Consider the following 18,367-nt stretch of genomic DNA (forward strand, 5'->3'; position numbering starts at 1 on the left):
TAGCAGCTTGTTTCTTCTTATGTTTTTTTTTTGTTGTTTGTTTGTTTGTTTTTTCCCTTAGGAAGGTCTGGTTTACAGAGCTTCTTAGAGTAAAAATCTCTGAGAATTAAGAAAATTGGTGAAAATCTTAACAAATTTTCATCATTATGTTCTAGAATATCCAATAAATAGCAATTAATTATGCTTTAAGGAATGAAAACAATACTGACATCTACTGGTGACCAAAATTACAGATTAAATTCACCTTTTTTAAACGCACAATGAAAGAAATGGACAAATTACTTGTAAAGATGTAAAGTAAATATGAATGCGAGTGATATAATCCATTTAAAGCAATGCAGATACACTACTGCCATTAAAAAACAAATAAATCAAGCAACTTGTTTCTACTTCTCGTTTTAAAATAGTGAAAATAACTCATGAGTTCTTAGGGACTAAATATCTACCGTCTGGTACTCTGAAACAGGCAAGTGAACCTGATATAGATGATACAGCCTTTTGTTTTTATATTGCCACTGCTCTTTAAAATATAAGGATTTAGCTTCCTACATCTCCAAGTAACAATTTCATACATACTCTTATTAATGAAAGATGCAAACTTGAAATGCTGATGGGCAGGGTTCTGGCGACCTTCTGTCTTATCCTCATAATTAGTACTATTGGGTTACACCTTTCCATGGCCTACAGTGGAATTGGGAGTTTACAAAAAACAGGCAACACACCCCAAGTACATGCTGGCTATACTCATTTTTTCCTGTATATTTTCCTTTCCACTTTTCCCTGATCTCAGGTATGAAATTTTTAGTGCGATGTAATTCCATTGCTGCTGCTTTAAAATGCCATGAATGTTGTTTAACAGGTAGCACTTGTCAATGGAAAAGCATTACCATTTTAGCATCCCCACAAAAGAATATCTTTAACAAAATAAAATTTCCTAAAACCAATTCAGTTTGCTAAAGGCTGAGGTACTGACAAGTGTAACTCTTGATTGCAAAAAAGATTTTACCTCTCACATAAAACATGCCTATGTTTCTGCCTCACGGTCACTATTTACACTTATTGATCTTTTCATCGTTCATATTCTGTACTATTAATTAAGAGAATTCACCTGAAATCCTTGTTTTTAGTAACTGAAGTCATAATCCTCTCTGCACACCCCAAAGAGGACTCCGCAGAGCAAAGGCTGTTCACATGACTGATTTCATTAAGGGATTAAAAAGTACATTTAGAATGAATTTAATTGCAATAGTTTAGATAAGCTTGGAAAAACAAAGCCAAAAGCAACCAAAAACATAATTTAGGCACTTCAGCTCAGAGCCAAGACACACCAGACACAACTTAAATCAAACTTATTTTTCCTTTACACCAACGATCCTGGAGCTGAATTCTAGGTTCAATAACCTCACAGCAGGCTGTATCAGGGTATGTAACCCTCTCCTACTTTTTTTTTTTTTTTTTTTTAATTAAAGACAAAGAAAATAAAGCATCGTTTATGCTTTCTTCTTAACTTTCAATGCAAGTCTCTTAAAAAAACTCTTCTCTCCAGGATAAAGCGTTACAAGTAAAATTTCGTATTAGAGTTATGTTAAAAGCAGACCTGAACAGTGTGCTACAGTTGCACAACGAAATTCTGACAAAATATACATTACAGCATTTTCATCGACACTAATAAAATGAGGTACTGACCTAAAAATTATTCTAAGTATTATTGGAGTGATTATGTTGTTTACCTCATAAAGAAAACACTTTTTTTTTTTAATTAAAAAAAACACTCTACAGTAGCATGGGAAAACTAATCTTCAAAGTTTTTGCTTTTTATCACTTCTATATCAAATGCCATCCACAGAGTTCAAGTTAAAATAATTTGGTGATAAATTATGGTGAACAATCAGTGAATAACCATTGAAACAGTCGTCTTATACACACCCAGAAGACAATTAACAAAGGCAATACAATGGAACAGAAAAAGGGCATAATAGAAAACTATTTTTTTTTTAGTAAAATGCAGGAAAAGCATACATAAAGTACAGTCTGTATTATCTAAACATACCTTCCCAAGATCTGCAGCCTGTTTCAAAATATCTCTTTTTAGATCTTCTGCTCTCTTGGAATGAAATGAATTACTTTGACTCTGGATGATAAATACAATTTCTTTTAATTCTGCGAACCAAAAAAATAAACAGATTTAAAAGACAAGAAATTATTTTCAGTTTTATTCCCAAGCTGCTGAGAACCCAGCTGTGGATAGTCAATAGCAACCTATTTCTTTAGTTATATGAACATTTCAGGAAAATAGTAAAAAGGCGTAATTTCACACAAAAATAAATCCAAGACAATCCTTTTAAGGATTAACATACAAAAACCATGTCTTGAGAATGAGATCTGCAGCAGCAAACAAAATGATGCATATAGAAACAGTAGCCACATTCATGAAATTGCTTTATCTCTCCCAGTTACCACCGAGTTAAACATTACAGTCAGAGACCAGCATCCACCTCACTAGCCAGTGGATGAACATAAAATGGAAAAAATGCTTCCTCAATAAAGAACTTAAAACCTTAGCTGGAAACAAATATTAGATGGAGTGAGACACACATGAGAACATTGAGATGCTACTCTTTTATATGATAGGGCAGTACCAATACCTCACGTGTTCAAAGCCATCACAATTAGACTGTGAGAAATTTGAAAAAGTAATTAAGTGGCTTTGCCACTTAATGGCACTTATGGACAGAAAAAAAAGTGCTTATTGAAAAGTACAAGTAGACAATGAAGATCATACCATGGGGAAACTGTAGATAGTCAAATTTTCTTGATGATAGTAGATAGCTTTGAAAGTATGAAGTGATTATTTTGAGAAAAACAGACAAATTTGACCCAGATCAGGAGCAGAAGACAGCAGAGGATAGGAAGGTAAAAGGAAGAGAACAGGTACCCTTTCCAAAATTCTTAGCAAGTTTGACCTGTATCCACTCAAGACCATAACCAAATAGCAATCAAGATACGAGATGAAGAAACATACTGCAGTATCTGGCTGGTTGGGCAGGTAAGGTGGAACTTTGCAGATACAATGCAGAAAGTGTGCAAATAAGAGAAGACAGAGTATAATAGCTTAGAGGTCCAAGACAACAACTGACCAATGACTGGATAAGGAAAAAAATAAAAGGACAGTAACAATCTTTTTCAGAGCTCAAGTAGATAAATAGAGGAGTAGTGAGGAGGGGGAGGATTGAAAACTGCATTTAAATTCTGTCAAGGTGACAGTCAGATCAAGCATGAGAGAGAGAAGAGATTCTAGTTAATTCAAGAAGACAGCACAGAAAAGGTAACTGAATTAATTTTTACAAATAACATCACTCCAAGATGAGACAGAAGGAAAGAGATTAGTGATCAAGTCTCAAGGGATTTGTGCAGAACGTTAAAAAAATGTGGAAGAGAAACAAAGATCACACAAATATACATATATACATATATATATATATGTAATAAAGATATAGGAGTCAAACTTCACAAAAGGAAGACTTCAAGACCACTATCATTAGGAACATTACGAAAACTGGCAGGAAAAAAAAAAAAAAAAAGATAAAACCTGTAGGAGAGCTTTTTAAGAGCAGTTACTGGTATTCCACTGAAACAAAGCTTTCACTGAGGTATAGGAGATACCAAACTGAAGACAGTCCAGACGTGAAAGTTCAGTACAGAAAATCCAGAGTCACAGTTGCCTGAAAACAGCCACATTTTACTACAGGCAATGTCTGTGTGAAGACAAACTTCCCAAGGGCATAGCATTCAGAGGAGGCAGATGAAGCTTCTTGTCAGGTAGCAGAGCGTTTCTGCACTTTTAATCTGCAGCGCCACTGCGGCAGAAATTCAGATTTTACATCATGAAATATTTATTTGCAAAACGTGTATTCCTGCATTGTAGATCAAGTCAATCTAAGAAGTCCTGGTGTCACACTGAGATTTTGATCTCTAGGATAAAATGCTACCCTGGCAAATGGAGTAGAAGGAATGAACAGTGGAACAACGAGGACGGAGAGAAAAAGAAGGAGTCTCAAAGAGTGAAACTGAGCACATGAAGAAAGATCACAAGAAAACCAGTGGCAATAAAAAGAATATGAACCCCAAATAATCCTCACTAAGTTTACAAGAACATGGCAGTGTCCAACATCTGACCATTGGTTACACTCCTTTGTCCTTCTGCACAGTTACTTGCTTGTTGCTTTAGACCTATGAGAGCTCAGAGTTGTCAGTTAAATTCTTTTCTGCTTTTCTTAATATCCTTTTCCCTCAATTTATTAGCTTATTCACCAAGACAAACTCTGAAAATGTCAAATTGTGCTAAGTTTCTGGTGATAAAGATGGGGAGATGGCACAAGTATTTACATAGATCTAAGCTCCAATTGCACGTTTCTCCCAAATAACACTCCTGCCTGTTATACACCAACCCTACAAACTGCTTAAAAACACCCTGCACAATAAAATCTTACAAATAGCAACTGCTATCTAGCACAAAATTTGCTGATTTTCCTGGGCAGAAATGAAAATCAGTGCAAAATTTAAAATTACACTTCACTAATGCTAGCGGGAGTCAAAAGGCTACATCTATATGCACAACACTGAAAGTATCCCCGGAGATAAAAAGTACAAACTAGACTGCTTTATCTAATTGCTGTTTTACTATCGGTAATATACAAACATCTGAATTACAGCCAGTTTTGCTTACGGTACATTTAACAACAGCTGTGATATCCCCCAACAAAATTCTTTCGAGGAGTAATCTAACAGCCAGTTTGGTGTTACTGCTTTAATCCAGTGGAAATCATTTCCTCCAGCATAGGCACTTCAAAATAGTTCATAAAAGGAAATATTCTCTGTATTGAAATGTCAACAGAAAGCATGTGTAATTTTCAACTTTTTATTGCACACCTAAACTGTTTCTCAAGTTGAGAAATAGCCAACCAAGCAAGACAGAGAATCTTTTGGAAGATTAATACCCAGAAGAGCTACTAATACACTGATTTTATTTCTCCTGCTGTCTTCTCTTTTATTTCCCTAAGGCATTTCTGTATCTGGAAAATATCCTCAACAACCTCAAATGTGCACTGATTGGAAAGGTGCGCCAAGTTCACAACGGAAAAAAGAACTGGGAAAGAGGAAGACTGAAATTTCCTGAGTGTTAACACAACTGTCTCATTGCTAAGCAGAATGGAGAGGTAATGAACTTTTAACAAGCCATTACCAGCAGTGTGTGTTTTAGAGTATACAGTGACTATGCAAAATGTATCTCTTTTGGAATTATCACTAAATTAACTGAGAGGTGAAAGTGGGGAAATACTGCTATTTGAAAGGCTAGCATTGAAGAATGAGGACCAGCACAAGAACATGACCTGCATGATACCATTTTTTTTTTTTTTTTTTTTGGCAAAGTTTCACCACAAAAGGTTGTTTCAGACAATTCAGAACTACTGAAAACGTTAAAACAAACATTTCAGGGAGAAAAAAGAAAGAACGGAAAAAGAGAACAAAAGCTCCAAATACTGGAAGAACATATGATGATGCTATTGCTTGCTATCCTTCTTCTTCAAGCCAAAGGATAAAGCATTTAGTTAGGATGCAAGAAACCCAAATTCTCATCCATGAGGCAGTCTGGGCTTCAATCTCTGGCTTGAATGTCTTGGGGCTCGTGTTCCACTCTTAACTACGAGGCTGCAGACCTACTCTGATGTGGGTCTCCAGGAGACGACTCCTGAGCTTCCAAATTTCATACCTCTCCTTGAACAGTGGGAAGTTTTCCCGTTTCTCTAACTCACTGAATGTTAAAACACATCATTAGAAAGGTAGAATAGGCATCAGCAGAAAAGACAGAGCATTACATCATTACATGATGATTTATATACTTCCCTGGAGCATGGGTGTCATGGTCCAAATCATTTCTGGTAAAGAATCCAACAATACCTACATCTTTAAAAACAGCTAGTGTGCACTCTAAGCACTGGCGTATTAGGTAAATGGATGCTGCTGACATCTTTGCAGCTCAGTCCATCGTGCTTAAATCTAGCTCTTCTTTTCTTTGGGTTTTTCTTTCCAAAGAAATGACAGAAATAAAATCAACTTGTTTAAGTCTAAATGGAATATCTGCACAATGAAAAAAGAGTTTTTATTCCAGTGAGAAAGGACAAAATGTCTCTTAATTTTTGTCTGACTAAATAAGAAACTGCAGAAGCACTGTGGTGCTTTAACTCACAAACTGGAGACTAGGAGGTGTATCAAAAAACTCAGCTTCCAATGTCAGTATCAGAAAATTAGGCCACTTGCACATTCTGTAGGCTCCGTGGTATGCCAACTCTAAAAGCAACCTGAAACACCAAATCAAGATCTTGTACTTCAAGAATCTTATTGCAGCACAGTATAACATTAAACCCACAGTTAAACTCAAAGATAAATCTTTTCTCACACCAAGAACAATAATTTGCAAATGTGTTTAGAGGAAATTATTTGGATCTTTCTGGATTAAAAGCAGTGTATCCATATATATAGATACACGTGCACACACATACATATACAAGCAATCTCACGTGTGCTCATTTATTTATAATATATTAAATACGCATTGTAATGACTGGTGGTCTGTTTATGGCCTGCAGCATGAAAACTGGAAGTCATCCTAACTTCAAACACCAACTCTCAACAGTTTGAATATTTGTGCTACTTCTGATTTCTGATTTTATTAAACCAATTGCCTTATTAGCATCTAAAAAAAACACTTTAAAATCAGTTCCACATGTGCCATATTTTTGAGAACACTCCTTAAAATTGGAAATATAATGGTACTCAGTTATTCTTCAACAAATTGCATACGCTTTTACAGTTTTGTGATACATTATGTTGCCTACCACTTCAGAACTTGTGATTTGTGCTAACACTTTCTTAGTAAGAAAGGTCTGTCACCTCTGTATTTGCTCTGATACTAAAGAAATCTTTATTGATAAGTAACAGTTCCTACCTTACACCTTTGCAGGCAGAGAGTGATTTTCAAGATGATTTTTCCATGCGTCTCATGCTCATGATATCAAATACTTAACCAGCAGGGTTTAAACCTTGCAAGTTGTTCTCACCTTTCCACCCAGGCTTCCCACGCTAATTCTTAGAGAGACTGGATAAAATGCAGCACTCAGCCAGGCAGGATATTAAAAGGACATTACTGAGAAAAACCCCTTTGATCCTTTCAGAGTACTGCAGGTGTCTGCAGATCAGAGGAGGTACAATATCACCACATTTGCAAGAATCAAACCCAAGAAACGAAGCCTCAGTGCTACTGCACCCTTTTCACTTAACACATATGAAAACAAACAAAAAAATCCCCTCCAAAACAAATAACCTCCCTGCCCCAGAGCCAAAAGCTGGTAGGAATCCTTGTGGTGAAAGGAATAGCTTTGGACAGGAAGACTCAACCTACCTCAGATCTCAACCAACCTCTGAAAGTTGCCCTCTTTTCCACACAGGGAATCTAACATAAGCATTTCTTTGAGTTTCCAAAGAAGGTGAAATCACAGTACACTAGCTCCAATCAACACAGCGCTCATCCAGTGACGCTCTGCATCCTCTGTCTTTAGGTTTCCTAACACACTGCATTAAGCAGATGCGAAAGGATAAGCTTAATCATCACTGGCAAGAGAACGGCCAATGCTACAAACAGGATCGATGCCAATTAGTTCTTCAACACCTGTGCTGAGGCTGGACTACAGCCTACAAAGTTTGTAAACTGCAACCTTGGAAGCTGCTAAATCCTGCCTAGAGCCTCAAGCTATAAATAACTCCACTCATCTTCAGTGCCCGTGTCATCTACTTCATCGAAGCAATGATAAATATTCAATAAACTTTCTCAATTATCTACTCTGTCTGTAGTCACCCACTAAGATTTATCCTACGTTCTCAGAAAGCACAACGTAGATTAAACTCACGCAAAGTTTTCAGCACAAGTGTTACTCCCGGAACCCAACCTTCACATGTTTGAACATATGGACGATGAGTAATTGCTACACTTATCTGAAACAGCCAGTGCCTCGCTTCAAGAAGAGATTTGCTATTCAAAGATTTTAAAATCTGAAAATACTGTTGGTCAGCAATAGCCTACCTTCTGGTGACAAATGCATCCATCATTAAAGTACCTACATGCCCATCTGAAGGGCAAGACTTTTTGCCACGGTGTGGCAATGATGGCCCAACATCAGCACTGGTCTTGTGTCTGGACTGTAACATCCATGCAAAAAAAAATCAGAAAGCCACATCACATTCTGGGTGGACAAAGGGATAACGGTTTGAAAAAGATGATTGAAAAAAAAAAAAAAATCACAGGAACTAGCAACCATCAAGAATTTCACTCTGTTTCATGTCCTTGGATTCCACCCTCCTAGAAGAAATGCTTGAAAACATGCATATTAGAAAAGCTTTTTTTTTTTTTTTAAATAGGTAGGCTCTCCATCAAAAAGGCAGAGAACACAAGAAATGATGTACTGGATCCACCTAGTCCAGTTTATTGTCTTTAATAACAGCAACAAGAAAACCCTATGTAGGGACACCACGCTTCACTTAATCCAGGGCTCCTCATACTCTACCAGGATCTGCAACTAATGGCTTAGGAAATGCTAGAGAATAAATCACTGTCTATTTCTCTTCCCATACATTTATGGACTTGATCCTCTTGAAAAATGCCAGTACTGTCGGCTTCCTGCTGTAACAAGTTCCTAAATTTTGCCACCTGCTGTATAAAATACTTTCATTTGTCTGCTTTTAAGGAAAAAAAATGGCAGATGGTAGGTAGCTACATCTGTAATGCACCATTGTAACGTTCCCATATATAGCTTTCCTAAGGAATGAGATTTTATAGAAAGTTATGAAAACAGAGCATTGGCAAAAGCCAAAAGAAGTCTGTCAATGCCTCTCTGGATGGTTTATGAAGTGAGACACAACAGGTCTGCAGAGAGTGATAAAAGCAGCAACCACAACCTGGTTATGCTAAGAGATTCAACAGAAAGATGAAGGAACACAGACAAGAGGAAAATGACTTAATTTGACACCATGTAAGGAAAGGTGATCAAGAAGAGTAATAAAACTTCTATAAAAAGGTCCTGACCTTTCATTGGTAAAAAGGGAGGTAAGTGGGACAAGGGGAGAACAGTTAGCTGTACTAGGGACAGAGCTTGCAACTAGGTTCAAGAAGGTCCAACACCACAGAAAAACAACAGACCTTCTCAGTACCATTAAGAGTTCTGTTAGCAACTCCAGTAAAAGCATGATAACGTTCCTGGTGTTCAGCTTTGAAGTCAGAATGAACTCTGAACATCTGAGAAAGATGGTCAACCTCTCTCTCTTTAGAACAAGCAGATCTAGGTGCTCAGGATTTAGAAGAATGAGAAATACCTTAACAGTCCGAATTTATTTTACCACTTAGTATGCCATTAATGTTTAAGAAAGGTGTTCTCATTCCTAGTTATTACCAATAATTTATAGTAAATCCAGTCATTACAATTACCAGAGCCTGGCAGACTGGTAGCATTCAGTTTCATGTTAAATTTTTAGAGGAACTGCTACTAAGTATCATGAAATTTGATTTAAAATTCTGCGTATGACAAAAAGGAATACTTCAATTTCATAGTGCAAGTGCACATTTTCAGGGAAAAAAAAAAAAAAAGCTTAACTACAAGGATTGCAAATAAAAATGAAGATCAAGAAGCTTATGTCTGATGAGACTACATGAACAAGGAAAACAAAAAAGTATTTGGGAATCTGCAATTAATTAACAATGCTGTTGAGTACTTCGCCACTGTTCGGGAACTCGCTTTTTGAAGCATGACCATGTTTTATTTATACAAAAAAAGACAGACACAAATAAAAACAAACTAGCTGGACTCAAAAAGATCTTGGAATGCAGCAACTTCAGTTCAAGGTTAGTAAATGTTGGTACAAAACCATTTTGTACTTACCTCTGCTTCTTTTACTCACTGTTCCACTTTTTTCAGACTTCTGGAAGGGGAAAAAGGAAAATTAGGATGCAGGCAAAAACTCAAGTATTTCTATAGAGTGGTAAACAAGATGACAAAAAAACATATTTTACAATACCTTTAATAAAGAACAAAACAAATTGTTTTCATTTTTTTCCTGTTATACTCCTGCTTTAAAAAAAATCATCCTGAGGAGTTCTAGGAGTCACCTCAGACTTCATGTGAGAAACAGTTTTGAAACTGAAACAGTACAAAAGCTTTCATAAATTATATCCTGTATTAAGAATGAGAAAACTAAACATTTATGCTGGATTGAGGCATTTCTGGCATTTCACAAAGAGTAATGAAACCAGGATGACGCTATCTAGTCTGCCACATACATGACAGCATATCAGGAGTTTGCAGTTGGGATCTTTTTAATCTATGAAAACTACTGTAGATTCAGCAATCAGCATCAAGAGCAAAAACTATGTAGAAACACACATCTCTGACCATACTTCTATTGCATTTGATGTGAGATCACTAGATTTAAAAGGCTTGTTATAGATTCTAACTCTTAATTAGTTCCAGTATTTTCATTTGATTTTTCTCCATTAAATCTTCTATGTAAACACACATCTGTTATAAATGTATACATGTGCACACGTGTGTGTATATATATAAATTTGTATGTAGAGGTCTGGTAAAAGACATGCATGCACACACACATTGTGTTCTTGAACGGCAGGGCTAGCTCTGACCATTTGTTCTTCCAATCTGTTAATTTGGAATTTCATAAGCAAGCTTTACCTGAGATGTGATCTGGGTAGCAATAAAGCTAATTTGACAGGGAGGCAGCCATTTGCCTCTCAACGTACAGTACAGTTAACAAAATGGAGAAGAAAGGAAGACACATCTCTAACTAATAAGAGAGGTGCTCAAAAACTATTCTGGACAGCATGTAATAGCACTATCAACCTGTAGAAGCTATGCCAAACAGCAAGGTTTTTTTTATTATAAATTTCTAATGTACTCCTCAGGTTCTCTTGGAAAAAGAAAATAAATTTTCTCTATTACATTTTTGTTCAACATTAAAACTTAAAAAACAACAACAACAAAAAATCTCTTAATAAAAATGTCAACATAAATTAGAAAATCCAATGCAAGAAAGAATCAAAGGTGGCAAGTTTAAGTCTATTCCAGTAATTCTAAGAACCCAGGGGGTAAGTTAAGATGCTAACAATATCAGATGAGTAGTATTACATGTCCTGTGTGTCCCAGGTAACACATCTTACTTGCTTGACAGACCAGGATAACGTGACAATGAGCACCACTGAAGTCCTAACGATGTCACAGATGTTCAGACTTTTCCTCTGGTCTCTTCTAGATGATTTTATAATGGCTGTAAAATGTTTCTGCTCTGGCAATTAAGATTTATTACCTGCAGCACTGGTAGTTCAGTCGTATCTTCTGCATCTTCAAGAACTACACTTACAGCAAAAGCTGAAAGAAAAAGCAGATGTTTTTAAATATTATAGGAGCTCATTTTCACACTCGGCAAAGCTCCACAGAAAAAGAAAAAAAAAAGTGCAAATTTTCACATTACATGATACTATATTGATAATCTTCAGGAACGTAAGACAGTCCTTCCTGACAAAATCTATACTTTTCAGGCCTGACAGTTCTATTCCTGCACATCTCTAAAAATACAAAAATCACTCATGTGAAGCCAATTTACCTTGGCTTCAAGACAAGAAAACCCCATTTAAAAAAAAAAAAAAAAAAAAAAAAAAAAACATCTGTTTGGTACAGTAGTGCACCTGACAAGAGCATAATGTGGTATCACATGGGGACCTGTATTCCACTCTGCCTGTAGGTGAAGGTCTGGATTATCAAAGCTTAGAACCACAGAAATGACATCGCTGATGTAAATTTGAGTCAAACTTAAAGATGATGAATATAAATCTTGAATGCCATCTTTGAACAAGTCTAAATTGCCGATGTTTTAGAGACCTGACTAAGTGTTTTAAAAAAGAAGAGACCAAGCAGAGCAGATTTGCACAAACTTAGTATCCGAAGTCTTTTACACTAACACCTCCCAAAGCAAATCCTTTTGGTTTGCATTAGGGAAAAAAATAAATAAATAAAATAAAAACTAAGAAAGGGTTCTATAATTTTTTTGATTGCCTTCCTGTTGATGTAGTCTAATCGATGTGTCTCAGTTTGCTCATTTGTAAAACAGTAATCCTATTAGCATAAGAAAGCTTTGCTAAGATTCTTCATAACGACTCTCTTTCTTGAATGTACTGAAGAAATGCAAATTAAGCTAATTGCTATGACTTGGAAGGAACTAAAGGTACTCCTCGTCACAGTCAAGTAGATGATTTTCTTAAAAACTGAGAAAAAACAACAGATTTGAGTGGAGTGTCTCACTGCAATTTTAAATTATTTACCATTTGAAACTGATTTCAAAGTGAATTAGCAGCAACTCGCAGTTCCTTAGGCTGGAAATCTGGCATGTAGGAAAGGGAGAAGACAAGACTGCACAAAGCCTGTGATGCTCCATCTCTGATTGCCTCCAATCCTATGCTGTTTCAACTGGAGACCAAATTTGATGGAATATCCAGGAGCTGAGTTTCCCACAGACACCTTAGGTCATGTCAAATCACACCACTAGATGCAGACATCCCCAAACTTATTTTAACATGGTAGACACGTTGGCCATAACCACATCTCAGTAAGACACCACGCCAGCAAGAAGAAAACAGGGTATAAAGAGGGGTCACACCCCCTTCCACCCCAGAAGTCAGCCTCAGGACATGTTCAGCACTTCTCTTTCAAAAGGGCACAGCAGGTACCTCAATCTGACCATTATATCCCCTGCTGACAGAGTGTTCTGATCATTTTCACCCTCTTCTTCCAGCCTAACACTCCTTAGAACACCAGGTAAGGGATATCTTCCCTTAGACAACCCAGACCCACATGTTCTACTAGACGCGATCCAAATTACAAGATAAACACCAACACCCTTATTCTGAGAAACATCCTCATTGCACAGCATTAACAAGAAGAATCACCACGTAAATTTGGCTTATTTGCAGAAGTGAACGTAAGCAGAAATTTCATGGGTTTGTTTTCACTCTGCACAGGAGGAATGGCAAACAGAGACCTGAAATAGCTGTGATTGACAGGCGGCGCTGCCTCCCTCACCGTAACATTGAATAACCCGTGTCACACAGCTCCTAGGATTTATAAAATTTTAACGTGTGTGATGCTGGAAACAAAACAAACAAGACTCAGATAAACTGGAAAAAAAGACCTGCTCCATGGACCTTTGCTGGGCTCACTCCAGTACCTCCATGTCTCTCTTATACTGGGAAGCCCAAGATTGGACACTGCACCCAAGGCGTGCCTCACCAGTGCTGAGCAGATGGTAAGAACCACATCCCTTGACCTGCTGGCTGCCCTTGCCACAAGCACAGAATCATTAAGGTTGGAAAAGCCCTCCAAGATCATCTGGTCCAACCACTCCCCTACCACCACCATCACCCACTAACCCATGTCCCTAAGCACCACGTATTGAATGTCCCCAGGGATGGTGACTCCACCTCCCTGGGCAACCCGTCCCAGTGCCTGACTGCTCTTTCTAAGAAGAAATGTCTCCTCATTTCCAACCTGGACCTCCCGCAGTGCAACATGAGGCCGTTCCCTCTAGTCCCATCACTAGTTACCTGCAAGAAGAGGCCGACCCCCAGCTCCCCACACCTTCCTTTCAGGTAGCTGCAGAGAGCAATGAGGTCTCCCCTGAGCCTCCTCTTCTCCAGACTAACAACCCCAGTACCCTCAGCCGCTCCTCACAGGACTCATGCTCCAGGCCCTTCACCAGCTTCGTAGCCCTTCTCTGGACGCCTTCCAGGGCCTCGATGTCCTTCTTGTAGTGAGGGGCCCCAAGCTGAACACAGTAGGTGGCACAGCGCAGGTTCCTGGTCAGCTTTGTCCACCAGAAGCCCCGGGTCCTTGCTGCAGAGCTGCTGGCCAGACAGCAAGCCCCCATGTGCACTGCTGTGGGGGGCAATTCTTCCGCAGGGGAAGGACAGGGCATATTTCCCACTGTTGAAGTTGATGGGATTCATGTCATCCCACTTCTCCAGCCTGTTGAGGTCCCTCTGAATAGCAGCACAGGCAGATCACCCTCATTTCACAACGTACGCAGACTTGCTGGGGGTGCACTCTGTACCGCTGCCCAGGCAGGAGGACATTAGGCAGGCAGCGCTAACTGCTTGCTAAAGCTGAGATGAACAGCACCGACTGCTCTCCCCACATCCACCAGCACAGGCATTTCATTGCAGAAATCCGTGGGGTTGCTCAAGCATCATTTCCCCTTCATAAAAATGTGCTGACATTTCCTGATCAACTTCTTGTCCTTCACGTGTTTGGAAAGGGTTTCCAGGATGATTTGCTCCACCACCTTCACGGGGATTGAAGTGACATGGCACTGTGCTTTAAGCTGGCAGGCAGCTGAGCATCACCCAGCCGTTCGCTCACTGCCCCCACCGCCTGCAGTGGAATGGGGCAGAGAATCAGATAAAAGGCAGAACTTCGGGGATGGACCATTCTTGAGCTTCCAAGAAGTGAACCTTCAAAATGAGCCAGCTGTCCTGGACCATCTCCCACAGCAGTCGTTCTGTACTGTTGAGGAGGGCGCTCAACTGAATACGCCTGGCTGAAAATGATTTTGTTGCAGCTGACCTCAATAAAGGGCAAGTTCAACACTGACACGTTCCATTTATTAAAACAAACTGAACTCTGACAGCGATGAATGTTAAGCCTCTCTCTATACCTTTACCCTTCCTCCCAGAGATTTCAGACGTGCTGCCTTGCCATCTTTTCCAACAGTTAAACTTATTTAAATGACTCTGTATCTTTTACTTTAAATATTATAGGAAGGGTTTTTTTCCAGTTAATGCATTTTAAGGAGGAGACAAGAACTGATTATTATTTTTAAACTACTGGAACACTACTAACCCCCCAAAGACACTCCAAAGGAGCCCCAAGAGTCTCCACCCAACAGCAACTGAGCTTTTCACTCAGGCAGAACATACGAATTTATTTTAGCAATGGTTATGCCATGGTCCCCGGACAACATTGTTAGCAAATCCGTTATGATCACACAATCTAATTTGATACGAGTAAAGCAATCTTCAGGATTACACAGGGATGTACTTGCGGGGTAACAAGGCTTACTAACATGCGGCCAAGATGAACTGCTCTGGCTAAGCAATCTGATCTCTCAGCCTGGACACAAATATCCTCTTTTAGAGATTTATCAGAAAAAGGGTGGAGTGAGGAGACTGTGCTAAGTCCAGCTGGCGTAACACTCATCAACAAAGGGGTCACAGGGTAGATGGGAAACAGTGCCTGGAAGCCAATGGTCATCTCTAAGACGAATTCATCCACCCACAATTAATTCCCTAGAATTTTCTGAGAAGGGTATGCCCAGAAGCAGAGCACAGGCAGAAAAAAATCTAACTACAGACACAGGTCATGGCCGCTCAGTTGCGCAACACAGGTGGAAACTATAAGCTCTGTGGAAAGACTGTATTTTTGTTGTGCAAGCATTACACAAACAAAGAGAGGGATGACCTATGTCTGGGAACTTACAGATGCTACTGTTAAAAAGAGAACAAAACTACAAAATGACTTTTCATGCCCAAATACCATCACTAATTCAGAAAACTGCAGATTTCTTTCAGCACAGAATTCCCTAGGAAAGGCACCACTCTCTGGAGTTAGAGCTACCTCTGCCAAGGCCAGGATTTGCCCCTATCCCTTTAATTCTGTTGAGGTAATACAAACCTCAAGAGGGCCACTGACTTACCTAGGGACACAGAGAAAATATATTAACAAGAAGAAACTAATTACCTCATAATAGTTCAAACTCTGTAGGCACTGCCATGACCAAAAAGGTTAGGATGATAAACTGTACAATTTCTCACAAACAAAGCCATCTAAACAAAACACGCATACAAAAACCCACCAGCACTGCGTTAAGTGCAAGCTGTAATTTTGTTTTGTCACTTCATTACTTAATGCATTGTGTTCATTGACGTTTGTTAGCACACGCAGCTATTTACATGCTCTGGCACAAGCAGCCAGAAGCCGAACATGTCAATTGCCAGTCCTCACCTCCTTCTGCTAGCTGCTCGAGGACTGAGGCTAAGAAAGGAAAGCAAAGAAACTTTAGACAGATTTTAAAGCTCTTTCTTTTCATCAAGCTGATCTTTATTTCCTTTGAAAGTGGGGCCAAAATCAACTGAAATGCTAGACAACATTTCTGAATCAATTTCCACAAAATTGGAGATTTAATCAGAGAAAGGAATAAAAGCCGTTTCAATTGCTCATTATTTTTCTCAGTCATTTCATTATTTCAACCAAAATTTTGGTGAGCAAGGAGATTTGCTTATAGCACTATAAAATAAAATAAGTTAAAAACCCACAACCATTTATTTTAATCATTCAGCAGCTGAACTGCATGAATACGTACCAACAAACTGTTAGGAAAGTGGAAATAAATACTGTAGATTAAATATACTATATAATGTAATAAAACTGTATTATAAAACCAGAAGCAATCCTCTTTTTCAGTATTACCCTTTCAAGTATAAACAATGACTATGAGGATATGTCCTTTAAGTGCAAAGGATGTTGTTAACTGAGGAGGTACTTCTTTTGCCTTCATAGGCAAAACCTGTTCAAGGCAACACTTCTGGTATGCTTCTCTCTGATGGTCTGATTGAAGGCTGCCTGAACCCCTTCACCAACGCTGTGGGTTGACTTAAACGAGCTACAGAAAAGTTGTGATTCTATGACTTAAGTACAGCAAAATCACAATTAAAAGCCACTTCAAATAACAAAAGCTGTGCACAATAGACAAAATATTTAAAACAATTTCCTTATACTTCCAGTTACAACTTAATGAAAGGCCTATTTTTGCTTTGGTTGGAGGCTGCTTGTTTTTCTTCTCCCCACATTTTCAAGAACATAAGAGTCTACAGATTGACATGATTCCAGAGACGATCTGCACCTCCACTGTCAGTCAAAGAGATAGGATCTTCCATAATGAGATGGTGTGAGAGCACTAGCAGGCAAAATAAATTAGCTTTATGTATTTACATCCATGTTTTTATGACATTTCTTTATTGTTCCTACCTTATAAGCATCAAAGACCCCGATCTAACCAGGTAAGGCTGAAAAGTGGGAAGAAAGCAGAGGGAAGGGGGAAGAGGAGGTAATGCAAGCAGACTTTCAGCATCTGAAGCTTTTTATAAAATAAATGCAACTCGTTTTTTTACTGATTTATTTAAGCTGATATACGAAGAAGTCAGCTAAAATCACCACTTGTAAACCACTGAAATGTCTGAGCAAGTGTTGTATACACCAGTATCTTCATAAAAGGTAACCAAAGGAAAACCATGGAAGAAAAAGCATCATCACTATTCCTTCCAATTGTCTGAAAGCTAGACCAAACACCACCACCCGAACACATCTTCCCATTCTGCAAGTTGTCACCTGCAAGCTGGAATTTATAAAATAACTACTAACAGACGTGCTGTTTTCTCCTGTGAAATGAAATCCAAATGATTTCCAACAGCGAAGTTGATTGCTTTGCAAGCTTATTATGGCGAGCCATCTCAAAAACCTACAGTATTTACAAAAGAAAGGACTTTAAAATAAAAGGATGTTAAAAAAATGGAAAAAAGCCCTGATACTGCAAAAAGCTTTGGGTAAGCAAATTTTATAGCAATATCTACTAGGCAAGAGATAACTGCACAAGCAAGAACACATGTTTTTCCACTTCTGTCTATAGAATATATTTATATACACATACACACACAGGGAAATTGAAGCTGCTATCCTCAGAGCGTTATCATAACCCTCTTAGAAGTTACGGGTGCAATAGCATCTTGCTGAACCACTGGAGGAAAAATTCCTCATTCTTAGAGGCATGAAATACAGCTTCAGGAAGAGCAGTAGGGTATCAGGACTGCAAAGCCCAAGCTGCATGGGTAAAAGGAAAAATGTTTTATGAGGCAAAAATCAAAATATCACCCTTTCACTTTGCTAAAAACTGGATTTATTTGTATTAGGTTTCTCTGGCAGGATTTTGATCCACAAGCCACGCTAGCAGAAGGCAATCAAACCCAAAGACTCAGAATAAACTGATGAGCCTATGCTGACAGAGCCTGGATGCGTTTGGGAACACAAATAACGAGAAACTGAACAGCTGTAAACATTTATTTCTGCTTTCCGCACTTCAGGCAGCAGTTCTAACTCCAAGAGCCCGTGGCGAGCTGACTGCTGACATACCCTTCTCTCGCAATCTT

At 38.6% G+C, this 18,367-nt stretch overlaps 1 protein-coding gene across 1 annotated transcript in view; it reads right to left on the reverse strand.

The window, feature by feature from the left end:
* The window catches only part of B3GLCT (beta 3-glucosyltransferase), a 59,408-nt gene that overhangs the window by 40,241 nt on the left and 800 nt on the right, over positions 1-18,367 (reverse strand). Inside the window, exons 2-4 of the mRNA XM_035324940.1 lie at positions 11,425-11,486; positions 9,987-10,026; positions 2,051-2,160 (exon numbers count right to left, since the gene is read on the reverse strand). Of these exons, the coding sequence (XP_035180831.1) occupies positions 2,051-2,160; positions 9,987-10,026; positions 11,425-11,486 (212 nt within the window). The remainder of the gene's footprint in view (positions 1-2,050; positions 2,161-9,986; positions 10,027-11,424; positions 11,487-18,367) is intronic.

This window comes from Oxyura jamaicensis, chromosome 1 (genome assembly GCF_011077185.1).
Source record: "Oxyura jamaicensis isolate SHBP4307 breed ruddy duck chromosome 1, BPBGC_Ojam_1.0, whole genome shotgun sequence".
Classification (NCBI taxonomy): domain Eukaryota; kingdom Metazoa; phylum Chordata; class Aves; order Anseriformes; family Anatidae; genus Oxyura; species Oxyura jamaicensis.